The sequence below is a fragment of the Neolamprologus brichardi genome, chromosome 3, assembly GCF_056152115.1.
Source record: "Neolamprologus brichardi isolate AB-2024 chromosome 3, ASM5615211v1, whole genome shotgun sequence".
NCBI lineage: Eukaryota > Metazoa > Chordata > Actinopteri > Cichliformes > Cichlidae > Neolamprologus > Neolamprologus brichardi.
The window spans coordinates 7,492,501-7,512,397 of record NC_142106.1 but is presented as its reverse complement, the minus strand read 5'-3'; the positions used below and the strand labels follow the sequence as shown (position 1 = coordinate 7,512,397).

The following is a 19,897-nucleotide window of genomic DNA, read 5'->3' as shown; positions in this document are numbered from 1 at the left end:
AATTGGACGTTGGCAGAGATGCTCTTTATTTCAGGCGACGTTCAGGATAAAATGTTGAAGGAATTCCCTGACTTACAATGTCTTTGTTTAGAAGCGGAGCAAAGCACATGGATCCATTTCTCAACCCTGTTGTCACTGTGGTGGTGGGAAAGAGTTTCTCTGTGACCTTTGTGGAAAAACCTTCAATATTCAACGGGACCAAAAAACACATCAACGTAGCCACACTGGAGACAAAATGAACTACTGCAAAGAATGTGGGCGAGGCTTCCACACACCAAGTACATTACAAATACATGAACTCTTCCACAGTGGGGTCAAAGAGCACATCTGTGACCAGTGTGGGTCATCCTTCACCACTGCACATGAGCTTAATGAAAAAGCATAAGCGAATCCACACAGGAGAGACACCATAGAAGTGCAGATACTGTGACAAAAGCTTCTCACAATCAGGTCATCGTAACAAACATGAACGTACACACATGGAAGTGAACTTCATCTGTGACCAGTGTGACAAGAGCTTCATGAATCTCAGTTCATACTCCGAACACAAACGATCCCACACTGTAAATAAACTGTTTCACTGTTACCAATGTGCAAAAACCTTCACTTCATTATCTGCTCTGTGCAAACATCAGCCTGGTCATGCAGGACTGAAATCACTGGATCACAATGAATCTGAAGAGAGAGAAAGATCCTCTTCTGGTTTCAGGGTCAGACTTAAAAACCTTGAGATCAGGCTCCACAGAGTTCAGATGGAATCTCCTGTAAAGAGTGTCAGCTGATGTCACACTTGGATCTGATGAGGTAGCTCTGATTTCTGGACCTGCAGTGAATAATCCTGAATGTTACGTTTAGGAAGCTGCATGTATAGATATGTATATCAAGTTTATGTTTTTTCCTTTGAGGGATTTTAATTCTCTAAAATGTTATCCCTGTTACATTTTATTCTTTGTTCCCTTAGGACACAGTAGTGTTTAGTAGTTGTATTCATTTTATGTGTTACATAAGTTAAATTTCAATTCTTCATTCATATTTAATCTTTTGCTGTTGTAAAATCTTCTCTTAAATCATTTTCTCCCAAAACTACAAATAATTTCACAGCAGTTGCTCTTAAATCCTCCAAAATGAACTAAATCTGTCCACCAGCTTTGAAACAACACCTGCTGTGACTTTATGTCCAGAAAAAAGAAACTCAAGCTAAACAGGTTTTGGGCTGTACTTCCATATAATGCCAGTTTTTACCAGAAGATGGAGCAGTGAGTCAGTGTAACCTTTATTTAAGTAGGCAAAGAACACATTTGTATTCACAGTGGCAGCAAAGAAATGTTGAAAGTTAAAAACAGCAGCACACATCAGGACCATTTTAAAGATCACAGGTGATTACTTTTACTTAATTCAAATTCCTTCAAATTTTTGGCTCCTCCTTTCACTTCAGTGTATTTACTGTATCCTTGAAGTCCACATGTTGTTTTTTAATGAATTCATTTTGATCCACATGTTCTGCAGCTGTTTTCCTGTTGATTTGAAGTTTGTATTATGAAATCCTGATAATGTTAAAGCGTTAGTTATATTTGATGAACTCTGTGTAAAGGTTGTCTTATTAAACAGTTTGGTGTGAAAAGTGAAGAAATGGTCTCAGAACAAGTAGTTTGAGCCATGATTTCAGATTCAAACTAATTTAACTGTTTTCAGTGGTACATGTGGAGCTTTATTACAGGAGGAGACACACCGACACATATTTCCTTTCAATTTGGTTTTCTACTTGATTTCTATCTTTTTAGTTAATTAACTGATTTTAATTCTCCAGTTTTGCCACCTAATTCATTATTTCCAAAGATATGCACGTAGCACAGTAACAGTATCTTTAGCAGTAGCTCGGGACCTGACGGTAAATGTTTACTTTGTCTCTCTGAGATTTACTGATAGAAACCTTTGCAGAGAGAACCACACAGTATGAACAGTCTTCTCACGGGTACTGATAAAGAAACAAATATAGAGTTTCTCTTAATTCTGCTTCAGTTTGTTTTCTGTAATCTTGAACTTCACATGTTAAGTTTACAGATGGTGAGCTTAAGTTGCCAGAATGTAATGTTCCTACAAAAATACAGGCTAAGTGTGTACCTGTGTTAGTGATTTAACTGAGGAAGCTCAACAAAGCCAATCCTTCTTTGTATTAATTGACTTGACAAAACCAACAAACCCAGGTGAGAGATAAAGGGTATCACAACAGTGGTTATCTGTTTTCTCTTATTTTGTTCTAATACAGGAGACATTAAAGTCACTTTAGCAAAATGTATTTTAATAGTTGAAGGTTATTGGCAATAACTGCTATGGCGCCTGGCCGTCTAGAGTTTATTTCTGCGCTATGTCTGTAAGTATCTACAGGTCCTTCCTGATTGGAGAGCTGGCGGTGGGTTATTGGTCCCCTCATCATGTGGCTGTTTTTAAATCATCTCTCACCAGCAGTTGTTGGCGGCAGCAACTGACAGCAGCAGCAGACCCATCCTTGGCCTCCAAATTTTGTGACATTCGTGTGTGTGATTCTTGAGACCTACAGAGCTTTGTACATAGTGCTAGAGCTTTTTGTTGTTTTTCTTTTTTTTTTTTTTTTTTTGGGGCGAGGGGGGGGGGGGGGGGGGCGCTGTTATTTTGGGCTTTGTTCATCCCAGAGTAAAGTTTTTCAGTGTACACACAAATAAACAACCGTTCACTTCAAAGATTGGCTTCTGAGTATGGTTTTTGGGACCAGGGCGGGGTCACTTCCTTTCTAACCCTTATGTTATGTTTCTGTACTCCTAGACTGGGGCGTAACAATAACCTACAAATATGACTGATTGGTTCTCTAATTTGAGCCCTGCGAGCTGAAAGTCAGGTGCACTTGCACACAGCTGAGTCTGTACAGGACGTCACTCTGACATGTCGAGCTCCAAACAACAACATCAGAGTTGTAGAGTGGAGCAGAGCTGACCTGGGGTCAGAATATGTGCTTTTGTACCGGGACGGTCACTTTGTTCCAGACAACCAGCATCCATCTTTTAAGAACCAGGTGGATCTGCAGGACAGACAGATGAAGGATGGAGACGTGTCTTTGATTCTGAAGGATGTGACGATTAATGATGCTGGAACATACGAGTGTCGAGTTGACGTGAGAGAAACATGCCTATGGGAGCTCATCAGCATCATCTTACTACTTGTTCCTCCAGGTGAGTGAGTAGAGTTGAGTGTGTGTGTGATCAGAAGTGAAGCTGCTTCCTGGTTGTTGATGTTTGTTTGTTGTATGGATGAGCTGGTGGATGTCAGAGGTAGACAGATGTTTCTCCAGGTGTTGTCTTTGTGGGTGCTCCAGCTGAGACACACCCTCACAGACACACAACCCCTCCCCTCACTAACAGCTGGATCACTGTCACAGGTGACACACTCACCTGTCTGTATTTCTGCAGGTTTCAACATTCACAATGTGACGACAACTTAATGACTGCGTTTGCTTTGTTTTAGACAAACACACAACCACACCTCCACCTACATCCACACCTCCACCTGGTTCCACCTCCATCACTCTTCCTACATCACTCTCTGCTCCTCCTCTCTCTGTGCTGTTGCCTGTTGGATCAGTCTATGTTGTGGTTCTACTGGTGTTACTGGTTCTGCGGGTGAGACGATGTGTTCACAGGAAACTTGAAGGTTTGTACATATTCATTCTTATTCATCGTGGTATTTTGTTTCCATTCTGTGGTCATAATTTAGATTCTTAAATCATAAAACTGTTTACTTTAACTCATTTCAGCAGATGGAGAAGATGACATCACCAGTGTCATCACATACATTGTAGTAAAATTATCAAATTATGAACAACCTCCAGTCAAACACATCAGAGATAGAGATTTGTGTGTTTTCCTTTTCCCGTGTTTAAGACAGGAAGTAAGTAATTGGTTCAGTTTGTCTGTTAGCGGTCTAGCACACACAGTCTTTAACATATCATGTTCATGTTGTGTGATGAAAGATACCAAGAACAAAATCATGTTAAGGTCAATCATTGTGGTATTTTGTTTCCATTCTGTCATCATAATTTGGTCCATTTAGATTCTTAAATCATAAAAGTGTTTACTTTAACTCATTTCAGCAGATGGAGAAGATTACATCACCAGTGTCATATAATGTTGTGAAATCATCAACAACCACCAGTCCAACAAATCAGAGATGGAGGTTTGTATTTTTTTTCCTTTTCCTGTGTTTAAGAGTAATCGGTTCACTTTGTCTGCAGTCTGACACTCAGGCTTTAACATATCATGTTCATGTTGAGTGTGATGGAAGATACCAAGAACAAAATCATGAGAAGGTCACACCAAATGTGAAAATCAGTCAAAACCATTATATTACCTGTTTTTTATGGATCATCCTAAACTTTTGCAACAACATTAAAGCCTTGGAGGACATCAGTGCCTGTGTTCTCAAAACATCTGACCTTCAGCTTCACTGTTAGCACCAAGAACAAAGCTGACCTTAAAAATAATTCAAGAAATAAGAAAACAAGAAATCGAGTTGAAGAGATTATATCTTCAAATCTAAAGTTTTTACTGCTTATGGAAGCCAAAGATTTCAAGCTCTGCTCCAATTATTTAGTAAAGATATTAAATAAACAGGTCAAAGGTCAGAGTCACATGAATTAGGAAACAGTTCAGTTTCTTCAGTCTGAAATGTTTCAGTTTCTTTGCTTGATCAGTGCACATTTCTCTCTCTGAACAACTTTAGTGATTCGCCCATGACCTGAAGGTAAATGGCCCAAAGAGCCAATCAGCAGCTCTGAAACAGTTTCAGCTTCTTATCACAGTAAAGATACAGTAAATTGTACCCGTCACCATTGTGACCATTGCATCAAATCTAAATAAGAGTTGTATGCAGGCACAGTGACAGTATTGTAGATGCTGCATTTTGAAGCCTCAGTGTTTAAATTGTGTCCACAGCCACGTAGACAGAGTGGGTGGATTTGCTTCTAGAAGGACTTTGTTGCAGCTCTACAGCAGGTATTTGTTGTTGGATGACATCACATTCAGCAGTGCTGTGACTGAGCCATAAATGTCAGGGCTCAGACGAGGCCCACACATGCGTGTTTGTCGGTACACACACAGTTAAGATATGGAACATGTGAACATGAGACATATGAAGAGACTGAACAGATAAAATGTCCTTTATATCCATTAGTGACTTTTTATTCTTTTAAACTGTTGACTGTTCTTCCCAGTCTATGCAAGGCCACCTGGGTTGGCTGGTAGACTGTTTACTTAGCCTGATAGGGCGGAGGACACTGTCTCAGCTGAACTATGGACACGCACACACATACACTGATAAGCACTCACTCATCCCCCCTCCCCTTCCAATGCCTTTGATGCTTGTTGCCTCCTGGGAAAGCGAGGCGGGTCTGGGCTCGCGCTAGAGAGTCGGCACAGTGGCAGGATGGCTGCTGTGTTGCCTGGGATTACTCCTAATCCCCTACCCAACCCTGTTGCTGGTAACGTGCTCTATAATGTTGTACTGTGGACATTTATGTGCTTTCTGTGCAGAGGAGTTTTTTTGTTTCCTGTTCTCATGCTGTCCTCATGTAGCCCAGCATGTGTAGAGGTCTCTTTTTTTCCTCTTGTACTTTCCCATTGTAGTGTACATTTCAGTGTTTTTTCTGTAATGCAACCGTTCTCTGACTTGTATCCCCATGTGATGTCTGTATGTGTGTGTATATGGTCGGGGGGCGGTTTCATTCCACTGGTGAATAAAATTTGAACTTGAACAGAAATACTTAAGAAAACCAAAGAATCACCACAGAGAGAAGAAAAAAATAGAAACATTCAGAATAACAATGAGTCAAAGTGTGAGGAGGTCTGATGGGAATGACAGCATTAAAGTAACGCGTTACTTTTTTCAGTAACTAGTAATCCAACTAATTACTATTTCTATCATTACAATACTGCTACCATTATTAAGAAGAAAATGCAGTGCAGACACGTTACCGTTTTTCAACACACAGACGGTTGAAGCTGTCATCAGTTTACTGGGAGCTGGAAGGGGTGAAAAAATCTCACGAGTGCTGCTGATTGGCTGAGAAAGAGAAGTAGTCACGGTAAACCAATCACATGAGCAATTTAAGATAACATACCAACAAGATGCTGTGTCAGCCAAAGACAACCCTGATTCTCCATTTTTGTGTAAAAAGTGTGGATTTCAAACTATTTACCAGTTTTTAAATTGTGTTGATTGGCCATGTAAAACCAGTCTCATGATAAAAACGATATTTTTCCTGAATAGTATCGTTTTATTTACTTCTAGACTTTTCTAAGGAAAGTACTCTTCGAAAACTCTCCAAAAACAAAAAAAACAAACACCTTTTCTATTGTCAGACAAATGTACCAATCAATAAATGATATGGCAACATGACATTTGGTTTTTTAGGGCAGAGGGGAAAGTTTTAGGAGTGACGGTAGTGAGAGAGAGAGAGTTTTGAGCTGTGAGAGATTTGTGATGTTTAGCATTTTTGGAGTGTGTAGTTAAAGTGTAGTTAGTGTGTAGTGTAGTGGATAGTTTTGTGTTGTGTGTCAGAACAATGAGACGACTGCTGAATGTCACAGTTTCTGCCACAAAGCCACCAAAGGCAGATTACTGTGTAAACAGTCTCCAGGTGGAAAACACGAGGAGTGACAGAACACCATAGACGCGGCCTGAGCTTCAGGTTTACATGTCAATGGAGGAGCGCGATGAAGCACGACTGGGGGTCGCGTGAAACTTCAGAAGCAGATTTGCTTTACTTTTCTGCCTGATTCACGCAACCAAGTAGCGCGACTAAGACGTTTGAAGCACGAAGTAAGATATACGCTGCAGTTTGCGTGGTGCATTTTTTGCATTCGCGCTTATCATATCTACTGCTTGAGTTGGAAAAATCTGAACTCCAGCATCAAGTCGCACCTCAACAACCAATCAGGAGCCTGTTGACATGATGCTCTGACCTAGTTCAAACGGGCAGGTCCAGCCAAAGCCCTTCATTCTAGCAATCAGTAGTTTTCTGATGAGGCAGCAGGCTCTCCAGGGCAGAAACAATGTTCTTATTTTTCTCCTCCTTCTTCCTGAAGCTCTTCCACTTTAAGCTGGATCCTTTTTATTCCTGTCCCTCTGTAAATAGTTATATTTTATATATTTATGTTTAATGTTTTTCTGTTTGAGCATCTTAATATTATTTCAAATACATGTTTGTAATGACTAATGTGTAAAGCGTCCTTTACGCCGCTGCTCTGCTCTGCACAGTGAATCGAGAAGGGAGACTCTCTCTTCAAACGCTAGATCAACAGCTGCTGTCTTGCAAACATACCGTCTGGCACTACTTCCTCCCACATTTCCGCTTCACACGCGCGAAAATTGCATATTTTAAAGCACGGCCATTTCGCTTTGGACGCGCTTTGAGGTGCGAATGTGCACGCGACCAGCTAGGGGCGTCTGGCGCTTTTTGGTCACGTCTATCACGTTCGGTGTGAACGCACCGTGATACACCTCATGCTGTCAGGCCTGCAGGTATCAGGCTGTGATGTTCTCCTTTACGGTGGACAGAAATTATTTTCTGGAGTGGCATAAATAATTTGTGTGACATCTTATTTGATGCAGAACACCTGATTGTTCTGTAAATAGTTTGAAATGATTATAAAAAAAAATGCCTTGAGTTTATTTTTAGGTAAATGGCTGCATTTAACTTTGAAAAACTTGTGCATAGGCTTTTAAAACTTAAAATTTATATTTGTCTTGGTCCCTGTGTCTACCCGGCCGGCCCCCAAGGCTACCTATGTTTATTGTTTTGCTGCTCTCTCCCACTTGTCATTCTGCCTTGGCAGGCTCACTGTGGGCTTCTGCCTTTGGCCCACGCACCTGTCTCCAATAACTCTGCTGTTGTGTTTCTTTGCCATTTAAGGCCGGGGCTCAGATTCTCTCAGCGCTAGATGATTGTGCGAGACACGTTAGTGTTAAGACTCGAGCTTTCGTGAACCTGTTCTTTGTGAGTTTGTTTCCTTGTTGTAACTACCCTCTCCTGTAAACAGTTACCCTGGACCTTTGTAATCTGCCGTTAGGATGTGAGTGAGTTGGTTTGTGGAACCATGAGGTGGAGCACGAGTGCGAGAGAGCCATTCCCTTTCTTTGACCTCCCGTTTGAACCCTTGGAACCCCGGATTTCCCCCACATGTGTATATATCACACCTGGTGTTTGTGTAAATAAAGACCTGTATTGAACTGTGAATTTTAGTCTGCGCCTGAGTCCACTCCGTTGCATGTGACAATATTTGCATTTCAAGTTATGAAAATGATTCGTTAAACATGTTTGTGATTGTTACTGTAAAAAATATAACTTTTTTCTAGACAGATTTTATGTTTTTTGTCTGATTTTAGATCAATATGTCAAAATCAAAAAATCACTGTAAATTCAGACATGTGAGGTTGTGCTGCAAACAATGATACCAAACAGCCAATGTCTGTTGTGATTCAAGTGGAACGTTATACTGTAATGGTTGACTTGGGAACCTATATCTATTTGGCATATTTTGGCCTTCAGAAGAACAATTCAGATTCTTACTCTACTGGGAAAAATATGCAGATTTCAGTCTGTCAGTCTGCCCCAGGGCAGCTGTGGCTACAACTGTAGCTTGCCTCCACCAGTGTGTGAATGTGAGAGTGAATGGGTGGATGACTGGACGTGTAAAAGTGCTTTGGGGTCCCTAGGCGGGACTAGTAAAAGCGCTATACAAATACAGGCCATTTACCATTTACCATTTACCATTTATGAAACGTGTCCATAAAAGGCTGAAAATGTGTTTCACACACACCTCATAGACATCTGTGAGCAAGTCTCAAAGTCTGTGAGTTTGTGGTTTGGAATCTGTTTATTGCTGTGCCACATTCAGGGTCATGTTGACTTTTCTGATGATAATCTGAGAGAAAGTGCTGAACTCGTCCTCTGAGCTGTTACAGGAACAGATGTTGGCAGATGTGTCAGTGACAGAGTTACAGTTAGAGAGGTCAGTGAGCAGGATTTCTATCAGGATTCATGTCAGAGTTATTATAATGATGTCTGTTGGTTCACACTCACGGCTGCTTTGGACTGATTCAAGGTCAGAGATTCAACATGTTTTCATGTTTCCATCATGATGAGGAGCAGAAACTCTGAGGATTCTCCTGAACTCCTGACTACAGTAAGTCATCCCACAGCTTCTGCTTTATATTCTCCATATTATTCAGTAAATTATAGATTATTACTGATAATCAGACACTTCTGTAGTTCATCTGTAGTTAAGTAGAAGTACAGAAGTAAAGTCAAAGTGAAAAGGACTCTGAAAAGTAGTCAGAGGTTAAAGTGGGTGTGGCAGGTGGAGGAACCCTAAGACTGAGTGTAGAGGTGTAGCGTGGGAAAATGAATCACTTAGAAAAAAGTCACAACAATAATCAGATGAAGCGTCCACACAGAAAAATCCAGAAAACCACTGGATCAGTCTGTGTTCCTATTTCTGCACTTTTTGCTTCCATAAAAGTTGAATGCTGCCTCCTCGGTACTAAAATACTTATTTTGAGGTGGTTTGTTGTTAAGTTTGTATATTTTTGTTGTTCTGTGGAGATCTTTGAAGAATGAAGACATTTAATGATTTAATCCTACTTTGTATTTACATTCATGTTACATCAGATTTATTTTTGATTATTAGTCCACCGTAGCAAAGGTCATGCTAACGTGAACACCGCGGTCAAGTGAGCCGTCATTTGTGAGCCTGTGGTCGCAAATTTTGAAGCCATCCTGATAACCTTCTCCCACCAACGATGTGGAGATCCAACCCTTTTAGATCCAATTAAAATCAAGACACTCAAAAAGATGCTCTGTAAAAGAGTAGAATTCTTGGAACAGAGTTTAATACACTGAATCATATGAACAGCAGGAAAAATACATACAGACATTTAGCAAGAGAATTACATAGCAGAAAGCAAGCAAAGCAAAACCCCGGGGTGTACAGCCTTAAGCACAGACAGCAGAGCAACACAGAGCCGGACAGAGAGTAACAGCAGAGGGGGGGTCAGGTACAGGCCAGGGTGCAAGGGACACCCTTAGGTTAACCCTTTGCTTTGCCTTCTGATAATAGGTCACAACATGGTGAAAGGTCACACATTAATCCTAATTATTAAATCTTCACAATATATAATTTTAAAACTACATAGGTTTTTAAAACACTTTAGTGTAGTTCAAAGTGTGCATGTGCGCGCGTGTGTGTGATTATATCGTATGATATTTTATTGTGATGTGTGTATGTTACCCTTTTCCCTGGGGTGGAGAAAAGTAGACCGCACCTGGCGTCACAGCAGGAGGGAGGACCCGCATCCCTGACCCCAACTACTCTGCTACAACACACGTAGTCTGACTCTTGTCTCATGATTTAATGTTTTTTGACTATTGAGTGAATTACCAACACGTTCTCACTCCCAACTCGTCAAATGTGTGACGCATGGTCAGGCTCCCTCTGCTTCACTTATCGACCCCCCTTGCGTCGAAAATTGACGTGGTGGGTCCTCTTATTGAATACTATAGAGCTCCCAAAACGTTGTTTATTGACGACAAGATATCTCTCTCTCTCTATCTATATATCTATATATCTATATCTACATATATATCTATATCTCTATATATCTATATATCTCTATCTATATATATATCTATATATATAGATATATATATATCTATATATATAGATATAGATATATATATATATATATATATATATATATATATATATATATATATATCTCTATCTATCTATCTATCTATCTATCTATATATATATATATTAGGGGTGCAACGATACTCGTATCGATATCGAACCGTTCGATACAGTGCTTTCGGTTCGGTACGCATATGTATCGAACAATACAACATTTTTAATTTATTTTATCAACTTTCCTTCTGACGATGCTGTCTGTGTTGAGCGCTCAGTGGATCTGCGCTCGACAGTGCAGCCTAGGCGGAGTAGTCGAACACAGATTCACTGAGCGCAGGGCAAGCTAGCGAGACAGAAGCTAGGCTAGTTGCAACATGGCAAATTGAACCTCCCCCACCCTCATTCAGATCTGGCGTTTGGAACTATTTTGGTTTTCATGTGACGTATGACCCTGAAGGTAAGCCTGTCATGGACAAAAGTAAAACAGTATGTTGGATGTGCCAGCAATGCTCAATTGGTGTGAACTAGTGTGTTAGCGCAGTTAGCTCGTTAATGTGTTGACGTCTTCCAGCCCCACTCATGAGGCGATCCGGGGTAGCTCGTTAACGGAGATTTGCCGTGTTGTGACGTTAACGTCATTTCAGATTAACGCTGACAGCACTAGTGGGAACACAACCAATATGACTGCACATTTACTCTGACATCATCCTAGTGCAAAGACAAGTGGAAGCAGACAAAAACAAGCACGCATGCTACAAACTTTACCCGAGTCATTTAGACAGCCGTTAGCACATGATTCTCCTTATGGGGACCTGATATGTTTAATATGCTGCTGAGAATATAGCCCAGAAGAAGCGTATAGTATAGCTTTTATTTTGGAAAGAGACATTTCTCCATAATAAACTCTCTTTTCCAAAGATGAGTGATTCCTCAATCAGAAACAGGGCTCGCAAAATCGCTAGCCCGCCGTCCTGGGGCTTTTTTCCAGTCGGGCTACCAAAATCTATCTCTGCCCTGCCCGTCGGCCTATCGTAGGAAGGAAAAATATATGTCAATGCTTTTGCATTCTTTCGGAAATGTAGCTGGGTAATTATGTCATTGGCATCGGCCACTGTCAATATGTGACATACTGAAATCGCGTTTGAATTTGCGCTTGTTTTTTGCTTTCACTTTGCAATCGCGTGAACTGTGTATAGAGAGCGACAGTACTGATTGGTGAGTGATGATAATTTGCGCACCAATTCCTCTGACATCGTCTTATCAATCGTTAGCTTACTATGCAAACACGACAAGTGAAATCTCCCGCAGCTTAAACATGTGAGAGGTTGATCGCGCAGAGAATCGCTGAGCGTTATGTTAGTGCGTGTGTAAAAGCAGCAGGATATATACAGTGGGGCAAAAAAGTATTTAGTCAGCCACCGATTGTGCAAGTTCCCCCACTTAAAATGATGACAGAGGTCAGTAATTTGCACCAGAGGTACACTTCAACTGTGAGAGACAGAATGTGAAAAAAAAATCCATGAATTCACATGGTAGGATTTGTAAAGAATTTATTCGTAAATCAGGGTGGAAAATAAGTATTTGGTCAATAACAAAAATACAACTCAATACTTTGTAACATAACCTTTGTTGGCAATAACAGAGGTCAAACGTTTACTATAGGTCTTTACCAGGTTTGCACACACAGTAGCTGGTATTTTGGCCCATTCCTCCATGCAGATCTTCTCAAGAGCAGTGATGTTTTGGGGCTGTCGCCGAGCAACACGGACTTTCAACTCCCGCCACAGATTTTCTATGGGGTTGAGGTCTGGAGACTGGCTAGGCCACTCCAGGACTTTCAAATGCTTCTTACGGAGCCACTCCTTTGTTGCCCGGGCGGTGTGTTTTGGATCATTGTCATGTTGGAAGACCCAGCCTCGTTTCATCTTCAAAGTTCTCACTGATGGAAGGAGGTTTTGGCTCAAAATCTCACGATACTTGGCCCCATTCATTCTGTCCTTAACACGGATCAGTCGTCCTGTCCCCTTGGCAGAAAAACAGCCCCATAGCATGATGTTTCCACCCCCATGCTTCACAGCAGGTATGGTGTTCTTGGGATGCAACTCAGTATTCTTCTTCCTCCAAACACGACGAGTTGAGTTTATACCAAAAAGTTCTACTTTGGTTTCATCTGACCACATGACATTCTCCCAATCCTCTGCTGTATCATCCATGTGCTCTCTGGCAAACTTCAGACGGGCCTGGACATGCACTGGCTTCAGCAGCGGAACACGTCTGGCACTGCGGGATTTGATTCCCTGCCGTTGTAGTGTGTTACTGATGGTGACCTTTGTTACTTTGGTCCCAGCTCTCTGCAGGTCATTCACCAGGTCCCCCCGTGTGGTTCTGGGATCTTTGCTCACCGTTCTCATGATCATTTTGACCCCACGGGATGAGATCTTGCGTGGAGCCCCAGATCGAGGGAGATTATCAGTGGTCTTGTATGTCTTCCATTTTCTGATGATTGCTCCCACAGTTGATTTTTTTCACACCAAGCTGCTTGCCTATTGTAGATTCACTCTTCCCAGTCTGGTGCAGGTCTACAATTCTTTTCCTGGTGTCCTTCGAAAGCTCTTTGGTCTTGGCCATGGCGGAGTTTGGAGTCTGACTGGTTGAGGCTGTGGACAGGTGTCTTTTATACAGATGATGAGGTCAAACAGGTGCCATTCATACAGGTAACGAGTGGGGGACAGAAAAGCTTCTTACAGAAGACGTTACAGGTCTGTGAGAGCCAGGGATTTTCCTTGTTTGAGGTGACCAAATACTTATTTTCCACCCTGATTTACGAATAAATTCTTTACAAATCCTACCATGTGAATTCATGGATTTTTTTTTCACATTCTGTCTCTCACAGTTGAAGTGTACCTCTGGTGCAAATTACTGACCTCTGTCATCATTTTAAGTGGGGGAACTTGCACAATCGGTGGCTGACTAAATACTTTTTTGCCCCACTGTATTTTAGTTCTGCTGAGCCAAATAAGACAGGTCAGGGTGAAGAAGTGACAAAACGGAAAAGTTATGACAAATCAGACTATAAGGCAAAAAGAAAGTGCAGCTTTATGGTTTCATGGACAAAAGAATTTCTGTGGTTGCAATATGACGAGCTAAATAACCAGGGCTGCACATAAGTGGTCCGCAGGTGCGCATTCGCTGTCAAAATAAAAACCCGCACAAGATAAGAAGTTGCAACGCGTGTTTGCGTACATAAGATTTTCAGGAGGAGGACAGACATTTGTTTAGAACTCTTAAAGATGTCGAAGAAGCTCCTTTAAGCAATTACTGTGATGTTCCTCCACCTCCAAAGAAATGTCAGGAGTCCGAACCACAAAAGAAGCGCGTATTCTCGGAAAAGTGGTTGCAGGAGGTGAGCTGGCTTCAAACAAATGATGAACGCACAGAGATGTGGTGCAGAATGTGCCGTGAAAATTTAATAAATGACAAATTAATAAAAAGGCATGAACATTTTTTTTGTATCGAAAAAATATCGAACCGTGACACCAAAGTATCGAACCGAACCGAACCGTGAATTTTGTGTATCGTTGCACCCCTAAAATATATATATATATATATATATATATATATATATATATAGTTAAATGCGCTAATAGAACCTTTTAGAGAGAATCTAAGTTTTTCCAACTTTAAGTTAAAGAGTACATCTCTCACCCAATAATCATGAGTTGGGGGGTGGGGAAGCTTCCACTTCAACAGAATAAGCCTCCGAGCTAGTAAAGTGGTAAGGGCTAGGGCCTGTTTGAGGGGGCCAGATGAGTTCAAGTCGGGAGGAGTGCCAAAAATTGCAGAGAGTGGGTTAGGAGGGACAGTCTGGCCATATGCTTGGCTAAGTGTGTCAAATATATTCCTCCTAAATGCACTCAGTTTCGAACAAGACCAAAACATGTGGACATGGTTGGCAGGCGATAGTCCGCATCTGCTACAGGCATCACTAATGGTTGGATAGATTTTAGATAATTTTGCGTTTGTATAGTGTACTTTATAGACCACCTTGCATTGAATCAAAGCATGACGAGCACAAATTGAGGACGAGTCAATCAATTTCAAAGCAGAATCCCACTGCTGTTCTGGCAGGGTTATCTGTAGCTCTTCCTCCCATCTCAGCTTAATATGAGAAATGGATTTGGGGACCAAAGCATCTAGTATTTTATACAAGGCTGTTATCAGTCCGTTTTGATGAGGGTTCGTCTGCAGGATGATATTCAGATTTGTTTCTGGAGGCCGATTGGGAAAGTGAGGGAACTGCGTTTTTACAAAATCTCTAGCCTGAAGATAACAAAAAAAGTTGGAATTAGGCAGGTCATATTAAGAGGATTAAGTTTTACTTCAGTGCAGCTCAGTGATTGATGGAGGGAATTTTATTGTAGTCATAGAGATCCTTAACAGGGAGGAGAAAAAGAGTAACACTGGATCACAACAATAAATTCTAAGAAAACAATTTGTATTTAATTTTATCCAATCAAAACCATTTTTATTCATAAAGCGCTTTAAAATACCCAGCACAGGACCAATAGAATAAAACAAAATGGTAAAAAACAAAAAACATCAAAATTAAAACAGCCCTATATTTAAAACAAGATAAAACAGCATAGAATCAAATAATAATAAACAAACAAACAAACCAAGGGCGTAGATTTGGTTTTGGCATTGGTGGGGATGGATGATTCAACCCTGCCCTGTTTCTTTTTCTTTTTCCTTTTTGTCTTTGCTTCTTGATAAAAAAAAAAAAAAAGGAGAAATATACTTGCCTACATATGCTATTCTGCATGCTTTTAAACCATTTAAAATTACAATTCATAGTTTTATATGTGAGTTATATAATGTTAAATTACTATTAAACAAATGACTGACTAAAGTAGTGGTTCCCAAACTTTTTTCGCCGGGCCCCCCTTTGTTTTACAGAAAAATGCTAAAAAAAAGACCAATTCTGCAGGGGAGACCTACCTTGGCACTTGTGCAAGTGAAGCCAAAGGAAAGATTTGCTTCACCATATTTTCTAGTCTTTGGCTTAGAATAAAGTTGGTTTGGAAACATATTCAGAGATGCTTCATCTCCTGCTTTGCGTTTGTGTGAGTGCACCGTGCTAGCAGTGTCCAAGCGTTGTTGTTTTTTTTGTTTTTTTCCCCCTCTTTATGCCCCCCCCCCCCTCCCTGCAATGGCTCTCCCCCCCCCCCAGGGGGCGGGCCCCACACTTTGGGAAGGTCTGGACTAAAGTATTTTAAGGCTTTAGTTTACTTCCACATTTGATATAAATCAGGAATCATACAAAAATAGAAATAGCTTCAAATACAGTCATGACAATAAAAGAATATGACTTTAAGGACTTAACAACATTACTTCAGTTATAGTACACCAACATCTCTCATACATTAGCACTAAGGGAAAACTGAATGACCTGGTGGTTTTTGTCCATAAAACTACTCATCTAAGATTACCACTAAGTAAAAGATCTCTCAGCAACATTATGCAACATTTTAGCCACACTGTTGCCCCGATCAAATCAGTGAGCTGGGATTTTTTATTCTCAACATGAACTACTGTTACAGCAACAGACATGGACTACTGGTGCCTCACAAAACAACTCAATGTCCACTATGTGAAGGAGCCAAACACATGCCTTCTCCTCTTGTTAACTGAGATAAACTGCTGGCATATTTGTTTTACATCTATACTGTCCAGTCTCTCCTGGTGGACATGGCACACAGCAGCATTGTTTAATCTCATTTGAGTCATTGTTAACCTTAGCCATGTTTTTAGTCTTCTGAGAGCACTGACGCTTCTTTCAGCCCCAGTACCTGCGTTTTATCCTGAGATTAAAATTATTATTATGTGCCTGATGTGCGTCACCTTTGGCCCTGGCTCTTCCCCTCTGACTGCACTAGGACATATTGCTACCTGATAAAATACCACATTGATTTGTGCCATATAAAAAGTGAGACGTGTCAATTCAGATTCTTTGTCAAATATACACTAATGAATCAATTTACATCAGCAGCCTAACAATTGTTATGATGATAAATACTAGTTAATCTATAGCACCAAATCATCAGTCAGTCACCTGTGACCTCACCTCTTCACCTCTGTCTGAGCTACAACATGGCAGAGCTGCACTGTCACCTGACAAATAGGACATACATGACAATAAGAATAAAATGTGCAGCTGATTCAGTTTCTGTCAATTTGTGCAGATCTTGACTCATCAGTAATGTTTGTAGGCTGAGTACATTTTTAAAACAATTTGTGCAAACTGCACTACAAGGTGGAATATTTGCAAACTCATGACTACCTCATGATATTTGTCTCAAAAATTAACCCTATGAATATGTCAGTGCCATTAGGATGAATTTATTGTGTCACCAACATTTTAACGTTAGACATATAATTCTAACAGCCTCTGTAAACTAATATCCTGGCTTGCTCGAGGCTGCCGTTTTCTCTGACAGTTTCAATCAAAATTAGAAATGCTGCTCTGAGACTGAGAGAACTAATAGTGCTGCATGTTGTGGAGTTAGTTTACAAAACACGTTATTCATGGTTACATACAATTTTAAACTGATGCGGGCCAAAGCCTAGCATAGCCTGTAACGTTATTATGACAGACAAATTTTATGAGTGAACTTGGCTTTAAGTGACTTACAGGTTTCTTTGAAAAATACTTTCTTATATCCAGGTTCTTCCTTGTTGCTGCCGTCTTCCTCTCCTCCTCGCAGCGCAGGCTTGCCGCTGCTAAAACTAAACAGAGCTCCCTGAAAGGCTCAGCCAATCACATTGGCCATATTTGTCACATGAGGTAGGACTCCAGTAGAGAACGTAATTTAACTCTTTCTGCACCGCTGGGTGAATGAGACGTTGACAGATCGTTTTTTTTTTCTTTCTATCGGGTTTGTTTTTCTTTACTCGAAGAGATCAAATTATTGGTGGAGACAATTCAATAATCGCTGGATATTGGTGGGGACATGTCTCTTCCGTCCATGCCAAATCTACGCCCTTGAATCAAACAAACAAACAGAAGAGGCCTGTCTTATCTCTAAAGGCACATTGTTCCACAGTTTTGGTGCTGCTACAGCACAAGCACAATCTCCTCTATGTTTATGCTCAGTTCTGATTACATTAAGGGACAGTCATCAGCTGGTATCTAAATACACATTTAGGGCGACCAAAAACCATCACCTCAGTCTTTTTGTCATTGGACAGATTTATCCAGAGGAGAGATGCATCAGTACAAACGATTTCATCCTTTAAACCTGGACTCTGAGAACGGCTGACTGTTCGATGTGCTAAAGCAGTGGTTCCCAAACTTTTTTCGCTGGGCCCCCCTTTGTTTTACAGAAAAATGTTTGCGCCCCCCCCCCCCCCCCCCCCCCCCCCGCGTGTGACACACAAACATGCATTAACACATCCTCCAACCACACACACCCATATTTTGCTCAATTGCGGTTTATTTCACACCTCAAACATTTAGTAAACAATTAAGCAAATACAAGTAATCTGCAGGTAGTAATAAAATTAACTACTAACTCTTTTACGCTACGTCCACACCTACATGGGCATTTTTGAGAACGCAGCTGTTTCATCCACACATAAACAGTGTTTCGAATCACCAAAAACTGAGATTTTTTAACTAATTTTTTGCCTTTACGTGTGGACGAGGAATACAGAGTTTGTCATGCAAAGTTAAAGGTATGTGCCTCTTTTCACGTCACGCTGTGCGTCACGTTATTGTTTACATGAGAGGAATGGCAGATAGTCAGATTAACAGTATTTTGTCTCTATCTTAAGGTTTTACACGCTTACATATAAACACGCAGTTACTGTCCCTCTATTTTGAAAGGCAAAGGCATCACGGTATAATTATTTTACATGTAGTTGTTTTTTTCCTGTGTAATAATATTCAACATTGCTATCAATAAATTAAAAAAAATGCCTCTCTGTGCAAAATAGGTTTAAAAACATGAACAGCTGTGGGATACTGTTTGTCCTTGATTTGAACAGGGGGAACAAATCATGGCAGGATCAGCCTGATATTATTTGTATCCCACTGCAACTTTAGTGTATAAAGAGCTAACATCTCCAAAATGTCAGGAGTAGTTAGGCATTAAAACAAGTGTTTGTGAACTAAAAATCAAGAATGTGGGATCCTGTTTGTCTGTGATTTGAAGAGCCCAGCGTGTGCTTCCAACGAAGGAAAGACCAATTCTGCTGAGGAGACCTACCTTGGCACTTGTGCAGGTGAAACCAAAGGGAAGATATGCTTCACTACATTTTCTAGTCTTTGGCTTAGAATGAAGTTGGTTTGGAAACATATTCAGCTATGCTTCATCTGCTGCTTTGCGTTTGTGTGGGCGCCCCATGATAGCAGAAAAACACAACATCCAGTATCTTAACAAAAAATTTCTGCTCTGAACTGGAAGAACAAACCCTGAGTAGAAGCTCACATCAAGACAATAGCTCCTCAGTTCACAGTAGCATCGCTCTGCTAACATGCTAACAGCACATTTGAGCTACTCACCCCCTCCCTTCCTGTGCTGAATCGTAAGCGAATCACTCACTCACTCAACCCCTCCTTCCTGGCTCACAGCTTTTTCTTCTTCTTGGTTGGCAACCAATGTTAAGGCGCGTTACCGCCCCCTGGCTCACAGCTAAGTGGACATTTAGATGAGAAACTATATATTTGACACATTTAAAGAAAATACTAATAAAATAAAAATAAACAAAATAAATGTTTATTAAGAAATTTTGATAGGAAATTGCTTCATTTTAGTAATGTTTTTGCTCTTTTTTGCTCTATAAAATATATTTTTTCTTTTAGAATCACTGATCTTAACAGTAGGATTTACATGAAAAGAGAAACAAATTGAGTTTGAGTGAAAATGTACATTTTTGAACTTTCTGGTCAACTGACTCAGTGAATCAAATGACTCAAAAAAGCGATTGGCTTTGGTGACTCATTAAATCTCAATTCAGTAAAAAGAATCAAATTTACCATCACTAGAAAAGAAATTGGCGCTAATTTTGAAATAACACTCCCACGTGGTTACGTTGTGCAGCTGAGTCACGTGACCGCACAGCCACAAATCACAGCAGAGCCGGGAAAAGGGGGCGGAGCAAAGTTTCTGTGCAGGAGAGCA

The 19,897-nt window shown here is 40.6% G+C and overlaps 2 protein-coding genes across 2 annotated transcripts in view; one reads left to right on the top strand and one right to left on the bottom strand.

Annotated features, from left to right (window-relative positions):
- LOC148103302 (polymeric immunoglobulin receptor-like) overlaps window positions 1-19,897 on the top strand; it is a 796,664-nt gene that overhangs the window by 24,888 nt on the left and 751,879 nt on the right. The window contains exon 4 of the mRNA XM_087831815.1: window positions 2,889-3,203. Within this exon, the coding sequence (XP_087687941.1) occupies window positions 2,889-3,203 (315 nt within the window). The remainder of the gene's footprint in view (window positions 1-2,888; window positions 3,204-19,897) is intronic.
- Window positions 1-19,897, bottom strand: part of LOC118456030 (cell adhesion molecule DSCAM-like) — a 533,233-nt gene that overhangs the window by 53,491 nt on the left and 459,845 nt on the right. The gene's annotated exons all lie outside the window — the stretch shown is intronic.